At 38.6% G+C, this 13441-nt stretch overlaps 1 protein-coding gene across 3 annotated transcripts in view; it reads left to right on the top strand.

Moving 5' to 3' along the window:
* LOC144468085 (semaphorin-1A) overlaps positions 1 to 13285 on the top strand; it is a 678833-nt gene extending 665548 nt beyond the window's left edge. For 2 of the 3 annotated variants that reach the window (XM_078177255.1, XM_078177254.1), the window contains 2 exons: positions 9304 to 9447; positions 12968 to 13285. In XM_078177255.1, coding sequence (XP_078033381.1) covers positions 9304 to 9447; positions 12968 to 13284 — 461 coding nt within the window. In that variant the 3' untranslated portion in view covers position 13285. The remainder of the gene's footprint in view (positions 1 to 9303; positions 9448 to 12967) is intronic. The other variant, XM_078177256.1, reaches the window with a different exon arrangement.
* Positions 13286 to 13441: the final 156 nt, after the last annotated feature.

Below are 13441 nucleotides of genomic sequence, written 5' to 3'. Positions count from 1 at the left end.
TTACAGCTGCTTCATTTGCGGCCGCCAACGAAAGTGTGACCGACTTTCGACGAAACTTTCCCGTGTGCTTAATCGCTAGAACGCTTACTCCGATAGAAATAAAAGTGTCGAGCGTAAAGCGTTCCGATTCGAAACGATCACGGATAATAACGTTCTAAACTAAATCGACCGGATACGTTGTTTAACACTCTAATTTTATTTGTCTATTTTTATCTGTATAGTTTTTGAGGTACTCCTTCTAGATGCGACAGTTTACTACAGGTTTCGGACCAACAATTAATCTTTTTATAGATTATATTTTTTACTTTGAACTGTAAATTAATGTTTTTGTAGATCTTACCTTCCTCCAAATAATAGTAACCCTTTTGCAGCTTTTAGTTTGCAAATCAAAATTACCCGCTTGTTATTCAATTCTTCAATTTAATATGAATTTAAATATTTCCTAATTATAATTCTATATTTTTGACCTCATAGCCAAGAGAAGACATTTTGTTTTGGAAATGTATTTTAAATCGATTCATTCGTGTCAGATTCACATTGCATATTTTGAAAATTTATATTTACGTTTCTGTTAATTGTAAAAATCTCGTGACATAACGTTTGAAAATTCTCTTCTTCTCCGTTTACTTTCGTTGTCGCTCGAGTAATTTTCATTGAACCGTGCTGATTATTCGTCTTCCGGAAACAAAACGGTCGAGGCATTTATACCGAGTCTCCGAGGACGGATCGTACAGCCGGATAGGATGTTACTTCACATGCGAGACTAGGAACGGTATCTTTTTTATCTAGTATTCCGCTTTTAATAACGTCGTCTTGAAAAGAATTTTCAAACATTTCAGACCACCGTGCTTTAAATGAAAACATTTTATTCGGTGTTGTGTTTTATCTTTGTTATAAATCATCCGTCCTGTATCGCACTGTACATTTATTTCAGTTTATTTTATACTCTTCAATGTCTTTTTCATTACTAAAAATTTAGATTACTTTGTGTCTACTGCAGCGAATACAATTTTTAGCACGTTATACAGAATATAAAATTATTTGAAGAACATAGAATCCACAATTTCGATCAGAAAGCTTAAAAATTATGGAGCCCTAAATGCGATTAGGGTATATTATTTTACAATAATGATGAGATCGGATATACTGTATAGTATCTATTATAGTATATGCCAGAATGAAGAATTACGATACTTTTAGAACTGCAGAAAGTATAAAAAGGAGTCATAAATCAATCATTCCGACTGGCTTGATATATGGCCGACACTAATTTTTCACTAATTTTAAAAATTCATTTTTCTTGTAATGTATTCGACAAATTTAGTTTTAGTAGGATATTTAGACTGCAAAAGAGTTAAAATACCATCCACTATGATTTAACTTTCAAGTTTCATTAATCAAATTACCTAAATTTTGTGGGGTTGATTTTTGGCATTTAACATGTTAAGTTCTTTTTCATATATATATCATTTAAATATTTTTGTATTTATCATATTCATCAAATAGTGTCGAGGAAATACTTACACGATCGCACAAAACATGTTAAACTTCTTACAAGATACCGAACTATATATAAGCTGAGTCATTTAATTCATTCACATTAAGTTCGATAAAATTGATAAAATATTTATAAAGTGCCCTCTGATTTTTAAGTGACTTTTATTCGCTGGAAAATTGGTAATTAATATCTGTAAATCTAGTTGGAAACGTTTCCGCTAAGGGTGTCTCGCAGCCCCTGAATTGACGATATTGACGATCACCGTGCACAAAGAAGCGTGCCTGTTTCGTCTTGGAATGCTCGGTACTTTCGCCGTCTGGAAGTGTGGTCGAAGCGCAAACGAGAACTCTATGAACGGAAGTCGCGCTTTCATTTGTAACCGCAAATGGAACAACCGCAAGCAGCACTACCCTGCACGCTTCGCCACTTCGTTCGCTTGACCGCTAATGGAACGGATTTTTTTGTAATCGCCCCAGAAACGACCGCAAATGGTGTGACACACGGGTTTTCACGAGTTCCACCCGGCGTGGGTCACCGATGAATCCGCACAATAGCTCGTTGCAACGAAGTGCCACACCGAAAGTTCCAAGCAAATTTCTACCCGCAGACTTGAAAAATAAAAGGGGCGGATTTGGCTGCCGCTTCATGATCACCGAAAATGCCGATGGAATTCCAATGAATCCCATACGCTCCCTTGCCAAAAAATATGCACACGCGGGGTGAACAGGATCACTTATTCGATTCGAATATTTTACTTGTTTTTTCATAATGTGAAAATTGATGTAAAACACTGCTTCGTTTAGAACGACAAATATTATGACATTATTTGTCAATTAAGAAACGTCGATGTTACTAAAATCGCGAAAGTATGACGTTGAAAAAATGTAACGTTTATCATAGTATATGTTGCTGCAAGTTAAACAATGTTTTCTTTTGTTATCTTTCAATTTCATCAGAAACGTGTGAAATATTCAAATTTCGTTCACCCTGTATACGTTCTAGGAAAATATCGAAATTATATTACAGAATTAAAAATCCTCTTTCATGTTTTTGTAAATGCACCGTTCCGTTAACAGTATATTATAAAATATTTAATCTGGTTGCGTTAACTATGGGGTCATTGGGAATATAATGTTCAATAGATTCAATATGTTCACGTACATAAATTTTTCAGGAATAAAAACGATATTATCATAACTCTTAAAGAATAAGAAATAATTGACGCTAATAATAACGTTAACAAGAATTTGCGATATATTTAATTTGCCGTATATTTTCGAAATTATCGAAATAAGACAAAAGAACCGACAAAGTCAATTTGCAACAGTATTTAATTAGCATGCAATAATTTTGCATATGCAATTACCATAAGTACTTCTTGTTAGTATGGGAGCAATGTACGTACGTTACCACTCATCGTCGGAAAGCAAACACGTGGTCAGCAGTCCTAGTTACATTCTAAGTAACAGGCTAAAGGTGGAACGCGTACGTATATGTGAAGGGTCGGAACTCGGTAGAGTTGCACCGCGTATCCAATTACAATAGAAGAATGCGAAGTAATTGCATATTCTTTCTGTAATGATAATTACAATGAAAAATAATGTGATGCATTGCCTAGTAGGGAAAAAACATTTACGTAGAAAAAGTGATTTTAATGAAATTTCGTTTATACAATTTTCTCATTCACCGGTACACTTTGTAACGCCGTTAATGTGTTACAAACTCGCATAATTATACCTGCGTAGATGTAGCCTGAACTCGTTTAACAGTATGCAATAGAATATTCGCAAAGGGAACTTTTACCGTAACCATTATTACAAAAGTTATTAAATATAATTTATGCAACTTCTCCCTGAGCGATACATTGCGTGATAATAGTTGCTAATGGGTGTATTCTACGAAATTCATAGAACGTCTACACCGTTGCTGTAACTTGCAACCGGTGCAAATAATCTTCATTTGCATAAAAACCTACACTCTGCTTGTAACATTTAATTAAACGCCGTTAAAATGCGGACGAAACAATTGTGACTAAAAAATAAAAAGTTCTTCGCATTGGGTAATATTATAGAATAACAACGCATGTCGTAGCGCGTAAATAAAATTTCAAATAGCAACATATGTCAAACCGTGGATTTCGCTGCAGACGTAAACGCCGTGAAATTGAATTGCACAAATTGCAACATCGAGCAACGATTCCGTAACAAATACGTTTCGTCCGAAAAATGTTAATCGGAAGCAATTGGAAATACTGTAAGTTTAATCTCGCCGTGTCATGCGCCGCGGGACCGATTATACGCGGCGGAGTACTCCAAAAGCAAGTTTGACCTACTCCTCTTTTATTGGCCGCATGAATTATCCACGAGGCGAAATTGCATGAACGGCCGGTCTCAGTGAAACTTGCCCGCGCTTACGCAGCTATCACGGAAGAAAGTTGCCTCTTAAGGTACTCAGCGTTATTACACATAACTTTCGGTGTGCCGCGCGTAAGAAGCTACCCCGGATGCACTGTCGCGGCGCATCAAGATGAAAGTCGATTGGCCGGCGACGATGTAACGAGGGCACTTGTTACTAACTGGCTCCGGTCATTATTAAATCTCCGCAAAATGGATTAACCGAGGTAGATCCGTATCGCGTAGCCACCAGTTAATTTCAATCAGCCGCGACGACGTACTCGATTACTTAATTATCCGTTAAAATAAAATCGCCGTGGCTGTCACCCGTGAAACGGCCGAGATTTCTAGCGAAACCCCCCCTGGCATAGTTCAGCGGAGAATTCCGATAACGCCAACCGGTTGATGAACGTTGAATTCGAAGGTATTCCTTCACCGCGATCACACTTCGTTGACTCTTTTATAACTCTATTTCTGTCGCTGCTACGTCATAGGACTAAGTGATGGTAGGTGGAACTTACGTCAGGTCGAGAACATTTTGTACCTTAATATCGTCGAGCTGAAAGAGAATTCTTATATCAGCCGTTGAAAAATTTCTGTGCACAAGATTATTAAACAAACGTTGGTATTGCACTCGAAATTAACCCTTTTGTAAATCGTAGTCACCTTTTTGCAAATGAAATGATATCTTATACAGATTTTATTTATTCATTTGCAAATTAAATTCATCTTTCTAATTTGACCGTTCTTTACTCTAGTCTTAATATTAATTTCGATACTGGGTATAAAATAATATAATTTTCATTATTAATCTCCCATAATTATATACAGAATGGTAACCAATTTCTTAATTTTACATGAATTTTATTTCAAATAATTACAGTAAATGAATTTATAAGAAAAAGAAAACCATTCATAATTTCATTTAGCAACTTTTTCCACTGTAGTTTTTCGAGAGACTTCCAGTAACTCGAGAACTGAAATATTATATAATACAAAATATAAGTTAGTACACCATAAAGTCATTAATACAATTAAACAATATCGTTAATAATTAAATGAAAATTTCAAATTGACATTTGAAATATTTGAATTGGAATATGACAGCAACGTCTGTTACAGTTTGATCTGTCTATTTAATTTCGAAACGTCGTTGTTTATGTCAATAATATGAAAGTTAGCATAACAAACATATTCATCCCATGATTACAAATTTCTGAACGAAATTGTACATTGCGTTTCCAATGGAATATGTAATTAGAACTATAAAGTCACTCGTTATTTATTTAAAAATTGACACATCCGCAGATGCGCCTTGTAACTGCAGGTTCATAAATGCATATTGAACAAACAAGGCACATCCGTATAGAAATCATTCGCAATAAGCATTCTTCACCACCGCGACTCTGACAGTTAATTAATTGCTAAAACGTATTACAGCGATGCTCTTACCCTCTCCAAAGAGTATAAGGGTCGTATAGTAATTATTTCAAAATGTATGCACGCGCGTCTTAGTTATTTAGTTTCTTGTAATTAGAACGATATTCCTTGATAATTAACCGTTTTTACTCGATTTATTATTTCAATAAAAATAAATGTTCACGCTATTAATTCCTTGCTCTTAGATTAGGCATAATATTATTCCAATTATAATTTCATTCTCAATTATACTCGTGCTGCGGGGCTCGGGTCCGTTTGAACTCGGAGGAAAAATATTATTATTTGACTAACAGTCTCTAACAATTAATTGAAATTTTCAAATGTTAAATTCAAGTCTATACAGCTTTCATACTTGAAATAAATCTTCGTGTAGATTACATTCACATTTTGCATAGAAAATCAAGCCTTCCAAAGTCTTATTCACTTTTTGCAAATCAAAGTCTGTCATTTACAAATTAAATTAATTGTAATTTTTGTAATTAAATTCGTATCAACTTTAAAAATTTATCCAATGCCTTTCAAAGGTCGAGAATGTTAAAACAAGCTCTTATCTGAAAAACGAATTTCGCGTAATATTGAAATAAGAAAATAGAAACAATGAAAACCGAATAATATAAAAATTATGTTTATTTTTCACCATACTTGAACGACAATAAATTTAACTGTTTGCGATTAATAAATGTGGTAATTAATAGTCCACAGCATCCCGAAACCGGTAGGGTGTACGATGTAAATAATTTGAATCGTTTGATTAGTAGTTTTTGTAAAAAGTGCAGATTCCATGCGGGATCAGTTAGCACGCGGAAAGCGTACGCGATTTGTCCACAATTCACCGACGAACGCAAGAAAGCTTATCACCGAGACACATATAATTTTCTTCGAGCGTGGACGTGCCTCGATAAACCCGCCGCTGAATAATTTCTAACTGTACAGAACTTATTCCGGTGTGCGCCTTATCATGCGCGCAGGTTGGCCAACTAACAAGCATTAGTCGCACGGAAACGGTACGACGTACGGTTCTCGGATTTTTCTACGGGGCCCGTTCAAGAGATCCCGTCGAACCCGCCACCTATTGAGACCCCTGTCCCCCGACTATTTTCTGCAAAATGAATACCGCACGAAATGTACGAAAACCGCTTTAAACATGCTACATTATTAGGACGTTGCATACGAAATTCCGTCTTCTCGCATACGTTCCCGGAATATATCTTCTCTATAGGCTCCTTAAGATTATCGAGAGAATCTACTAGTTTAGCGAACGGCCCCGTCTTCGAAATGCCGAGTATAAATCTTAACCCGTTCTGCATTTTCTCGTGTTTAGAGAAAACCGTTTTCAGTACAGTGTCAGCCGAATGCGGGTCTCCACTTTACAGTGCGACGTTCTGCAGATTTATTTGTTATTAACACGTTCCAACATGTTATAAATTAATACACGCATTACTGAAAGAAGCATTTTATAGTCGCCGCGACGCATCAGTGAGCTTTTATGGAAATACTCTTTCCTCTCGACGTCCACGAAATATTTATCAACTAAACAATGTTGCGAAGTGGCAATCGGACATGTGTAAACACATAAAATTTTACTCAGCATCGACGCGTTTTAAAATCACGATCCACTCGACAAACTCGAGCATTTTACTGCTGCTGCTACTTTCATCGGTGTAGGAATAATATTTTTACTGTTCCGTTGCAAGCAACAGAACTACTATATTTGTCACTGTTCTATCAAGGATTTTTACGTGTGTAATAACATTGCAATGTTTCGAAATATGAAAGGAAGTAAAACTTTATTTGCAGGTTTCGATAAAGTCGTAAGGTGATAAATAAACAGTTATGCAAGCGAAATACATGGTTTGGGTCATTTACACCCGAAACATGTTATACATGTGCCTGTGATATACATGTACAATGGCTGTCGAGGAATTAAAAAGGATTTATCAATTAGACAATAATACTAATACTGCAGGTTTTTTCTTTTGGTGATATAATGTATTTTGAAAGATGCTAGAGAGCATCGTTATTGTAACGGAGTGTTAGAAGCCTCGCTTTGAAATACATCCGGAACTGTGGACCCTATCTAAATCTTGAAGTAGTCACCTAGGTTCGCTAACCAGCCAGAGTGAAATCAGTAAAGCCTCATTACATATCGCTTCCGATGGTCTCCCTTCGTGCATTGACTGTGACGGTTACTTGCAATTTGTTGCAAACCGCTATGCCCTTTCACCATCGGCTATACTAACGCTTCTTACAGTATATTATACCGCGCCATGATATCGCACAGCTAACGGCCTCTTCCTGCCCACTTTGTGTGCCTACATACGTCTGTACGCGTGACATTTTACGCGGCACACCATTGAAGCCGATGTGTCGTGCTCCCCCGGTAGCACATGCCATTAGGATTACGTGATCCTTTTAGACGGGTTTTTAACGGCGGGATCGAAACGATCGTATTTAACACCGCGGAATCCCACACTTCCCCGTAACTAACCGGCTAATCAAACGCTAGCGCACCGACACGTTCGCGTTCGCTAGCGATTAATAAAATCTATCACGGATTGTAACATTTGGTTTCGACGCTTGTCATTTGATACTTCGCTAATTACATTGGGCGTTTACTAACTTTCATTGTTCCCCTGTACGCTACCGTTCGGAAATGATTTGGTTCATTAGACGCGATCAGATGCACGGTAAACGACGAGAGAACAGTCTGTCAAATGTTGAATTAGTTTATGCCGATTCCCATTGTCGCGCGTGATTTTATATATTTTACAATCACAGAAAAGATTTCTTACAATCTTACGAGTTTTCTGGCATTTGGAATATTTGAATATAAATGCACAAAGATCTGTAGTTTATATTTACATTTTTACAGTTTGGAATCGGGTAGGATAATTTCGTTAGAGATAATTATTTCTTTGCAATTTTTCAATCTCTCTTGTCAATATAAGACGCTGCAATAAATAAATTTGGAATGTATGCCAACGTGATGGTATTCGATGGTAAATGTTGAATTTGGGATTAAAAATGGGAATCGTGACGATAAAAAATGAAGCTTCTTTAAGAATAACGATTATAAAAATATTGTTAATATATGTGAATACAAAATAATTACAGAAATTAAGTTATTTAGATTAATTCGAGAAGACTTTCTTCGGTATTACATTTTCATAGGAGATTGAAAATTCCTTTAAAACTGTTTGAACATTTGACAACATTTTCCTGTTAGACAACAATGCCTGAATCTGTTCTTACCAAACTATTCGAAAACTGTCTCTGTCTATTCAATTAATAACAAGAAGATCGAACCGATTGGTTGCATTTTAAGAAAAGATGTCATTGTTATCCGGTATCACTTTCCGAGCACTGTTGTCTACCCATTTACCAAACATACATCCGCATCTCGATGGTCGTTAAAACAATAAAATACCGTTTCGCATCGATTTGTTGAAACACGGAAAATCGGTGCCGCGTTTACACGATTTCAGCATACCAGATTCATCGAATCATTTTGAAGTAACGCTAATCATCGTCATATCTTCGCGAATCTTATTCTCAATCGCAGCCATGGATCGATAACCAGCGGGGATTCCGCAACATTGCAGACTTTATGTTTAATTGAAATGCTACGAGCTCCCAACGAAGCACTAGTAAAAGAGTGTACACCGGTACGAGCGCGGGAAACAATGGTTCAACATCTAACGGAAATGTGATTCTTCCACAGTGCACCTGCTAATCTCATGCCATCGGCTTCTCAGAAGTCCTGCAACCGGGTTAATCGGCGTTTGCACGGCATTTTCGAACATGTGTTTTTCAGTCGTATTGTAATCCGGTCCAGCGCGACGTGTCAGCTCCTTTGCACAAGATTGTCTAACATCATGATTTAAGTTCGGCGCGTCACACTGTCTCTTGCCTTTTAACCCGATTGTCCACCATCTGTGTCCCCATCATCAAATTGGTGAAATGTTGCTTCAGAGATGGCGAAGCCCGTGCAACCAGCGGTTCCGTCCGAAATCGGGCGCGGCGAGCAGCCCGTTGAACGGGAAAATGAAATCGTCATCGAGCTGGATCCACAAACTCAGTACGGTCGTACGCAGCCACGAGCTAACGAGCCTCAAGGTAATCATTTGCGCAATATCCAGGTGGTCCACCCACATCTCACGAAACGACACCTACATCACTTTTCTTCTGTTCACTTTCGGTTTTCCCTCGCTCATTAGTCTCTCGGCCACCAATGTCTCTCTGTCATACTGTCGCGCACTCACATGTACACACACATACGATCACGCACACTAACCGCACACGCATACCGCTCGTTCTCACCGGAAGGATCGGCGCTGGTTTTATTTGTTATACGTACCACGGACGGATGTTTGTCCTAACATTTACGCACCATGTCAATCCTGTTGTTTTTAATTAGATGCACTGCCATTTGTTCATGTTCCCGCCATCTAGTCTTTCACCGGAAAAAAAATCGTCCCCATTGGGGGATATGGACCCAGAGGAACCTTGTGCACATGGTTACGCGAACGGATGGCCATTCGGCGACAGAACTCGTACCATGAGACCGTACTTTTCGAGAGGATCCCCCAATGATTTCCAGTTGTTCGTGATCCTTTGTGAACAGTACGGTCTCGCTCGATTTTTCTGCGCCGAGAATCGCCGATCCCACGTTAAGCTCGGTACACGCTTGGATACAATGCTCCTAAACAAGGTACCGGAACGAATTACGAAGAATATTTGCAATTCTATAATACTCGAATCAGACATTTCCACGTAGAAAAATGATTAATTTACGCTTGACACGTTGATTGCTGACGAAGCTGATGCTCCACGTCTTAAATGGCGATAAGACGAGTAGTATAGAACACAAGTTAGTATCCATCTAAACAGCTAAATAATATCGTCGGCACTCGGCGTGGTAATAATCTAATTATATTTACAGTTCTCTCTATGAATCGATTTGTCTCGGTGTGCGGAGAATTTTTGAATCACGGTTACCCGACACGGGCAAGCCCGACCGAATTTGTTTATTAATTTTGCTTGCCCCTGTTAGAATCCCCCGAAGTGTTTCCGGTGTAGTTTGCAGCGGCATACAAACAGTTACGGTACCATGTTGCGAAACATTGTTCCAAAGTACGTACTAAGCTTGACGGTGAACGCGACGGAGTTTAAGGCGGGGGATAAAAGAATAAAATCGAGCGAGACTGGATTACGCTCGAGCGGTTTTAATATGGACATTTATACAATTACAAAAACACAGATCGATCGCGGGAACATTTAAACGTTGTACATGTACGAAGAAACCAAAACGAAAAGGAAAGGTAAAACGACGTTCCAGGGAACGCATGAATATGCATTCGGTCGCGGCAGCGATTAAATGATTCGCGCTCGTAAAAAGGTAAATAGAGTCTCTAATTGCGTGAGATTAAATCGACAAGCGTAAAACGGGGACCACCTCTCAGCAAGAAAATTGATATTCCGCCGCGTTGTTATTGTCGTGAAATACGAGGTTTGATCAAAGAGATCCTGGAATTTCTATTTGTTTCGAGAAACATTTAGTTGTTTGCCAACGGGTTGATGCGATTCGATTCGATGTAGCTTCGTCGACTGTAACACACTTGCAGAAGCGTGTTTTCAGTCCTGAAGACATTTGTGTAACGCTTTTCTTCGAATTGCTTCTCCAGCTTGTTAAGCGATTTCTTTGACTGAAGTTCACGAACGAGTCGCGAGATGTGAGTCGGCGCGGTGTGATGTAATATCCAGGAGTTGTTTTTCCACTCTTCCGGTCGATGTTTCTCGATTGCTTCATGCAAATCCTTTCGAAAAATAACTAGATAATTATCAAGATTAATTATCTCAATTGTTTCCTCTTTTTCATTGTTGTACCACGTGTTGAGACGTCTTCACGGCCATCTTTTAAATATTTGTATATGCGCTAGATTCTTTCATAGCAGATTCGCCAAACGATTTCTCAAGCGTTTCGCACAGTTTGTTGCACTTTACTTCATCTTGTATACGAAGTGTAATACAGATTCTTTGTTATATTGTTCCCATAATTAAAAAGTCGTCGAAGTAGGAACAGAGACGACTAAAAATGGTTGATAGTGCACATATGTATACAATCTGTTTAGAAAGAGCGTTGAAATGATATCGAAGTAATAATTGTTTTCAACGATACGAATATTACTTCGAGATACACATATATGCAATACCTAATAAGATAATGGAGCCAGTTACTGTGAGATGATCAATTATTGTGCCTTTCGTTTGTTCTTGGGCATAATTTACTTTCTATTTGTCGATTAAAGTATATTAAAAAGGTAGACAAAGAACAGAAACATTTAATATGTTTTGTTTGATAAATATAAAATCAATTATGTCCGAAAGCAAACCAAAAGCGCAGCAATTAGTCACCACACAATAACTAGCTCCGCTATCCTGTCATGTAAAATCCCTATTATCTTGTAGCATGATCTCACAACGTTTTAGCATACTTTCGACCAGGTTTTCTGCATATTCGTTTAGTTATTTCAACGTATACAGGGTGAGTCGTTTAACTACATCACCCGAATCTACTTATAAATACGTTTAATAGTTTAATTTCTACTTTAATAGTTTAATTTCTACTTTAATAGTTTAATTTCTTCTTTAATAGTTTACTATCTTATACATTTATAACATATAGATCTTTCATGAATCTACATCTTCGTGATATCCCACATACTCTCAATTAGTTATCAACTGGCAATTGTAAAAAGTCTTAAGTCATTATTTTCTTCTTTCTAATTGGTACACAAACAATTCCATCGTTTTAGATAATTATTCTATCGTAACACCAATAGCTTAATTCAGTTTCAGATTTTTCGTACCCCTTTCCTATTGTAATAATACTTCGTCCTTTTTCATCGAGGAATTTTGCGTGTTTGACGTAACAATAGGGAAGGACTTCTTTCAAAAATTTGAATGATTATATTATCCCGTTCTGCCGTCGTTTCCCGCTATTTGCATCTTTCTTCAAAATCATCGACATATTTCGTCGTCATACGACAATGCGCTCGCTTTCTTACAGACTCCAATTTTATTCTGACGTTATACGAACGACTTTTCCGTGTATCGAGCCGCGGCTGAAAAGTTTAATTTTTGCCCTTCAATTCGTTCGATTGAGATGCAAAGTAAACCTGCGTCGAAGCGTCGGCTATATGCAAGAGTCATCTTTAATCTGAATTGATAACAGCGTACAAAAATATTGAAATATTGGCAGTGTAATTAGGATAAACGCGATATTGTCTACCGCCAGCCAGACTAGGTTCTACAGATTTTATCGCTCTCCATGACGACATATAGACGAGGAAATCGTTTCAACGCTCTTACATCGTGAACATGTGCCGTAACAGAAGACACAAAGACGGGTTCGGTCGCATTCGTATAGCGGCGCGAAATGGAAAAATTCCGTTAACTTTGATCAAACTTTGTATCTACGACCCGAGATGGTCTCGAAGGCTACACAACCACACTCCGTACCCGATCTTCGTTCCCCATCCCCAGATCTCTTGGTACCCGCAGAAATTCCTATCCGCAAGAAGCAATAAGTCGTCGTACCGTGTCTTCTTCTGTACTGATTCAAGTTTCATTGCAGACGTGATCGCGACGCCGGTGGTTTACTCGGCACAGACCCTGACCGGTGCTCTGATAGGGACCTGCTTCTTCTCGCTGGTAGCGGGCTTCGCTTCCGGGTTCTGGTTCTCGCAGAGGCTGCGGGGCGCGCCGTATCCGGAGCCGTCGGAGCAACGGCAACAGTTGAACAGATTGACCGAGAGCTCGGAGTCGCCGGGCTTCAACAACAAGTCCATCAACCTGGTGCTGAACGTGCCGACGAAGAACCCGAACGGGAAGAACGCGAACTCCTCGGCGGAGAACAAGCCGGTGCAGAAGGTCAAGAAGACGTACATATGATACAGAAGGCGACACAGGGCCGTCTGAGGCTTGCCGCAGGACCCCACGGGTTCCGGCTCTTCTTCTTTCTCCTCTTCCTCGGATCTCGCGGAATCAGACGGTCGAAACGACGAGGACGATGACGACAACGACGACGACGATGACGACGACGCCCCCG

Source organism: Augochlora pura, chromosome 3 (assembly GCF_028453695.1).
Source record: "Augochlora pura isolate Apur16 chromosome 3, APUR_v2.2.1, whole genome shotgun sequence".
NCBI classification, from domain to species: domain Eukaryota; kingdom Metazoa; phylum Arthropoda; class Insecta; order Hymenoptera; family Halictidae; genus Augochlora; species Augochlora pura.
The sequence above is the reverse complement of the archived record's forward strand: the minus strand, read 5'-3'. Positions and strand labels throughout refer to the sequence as shown.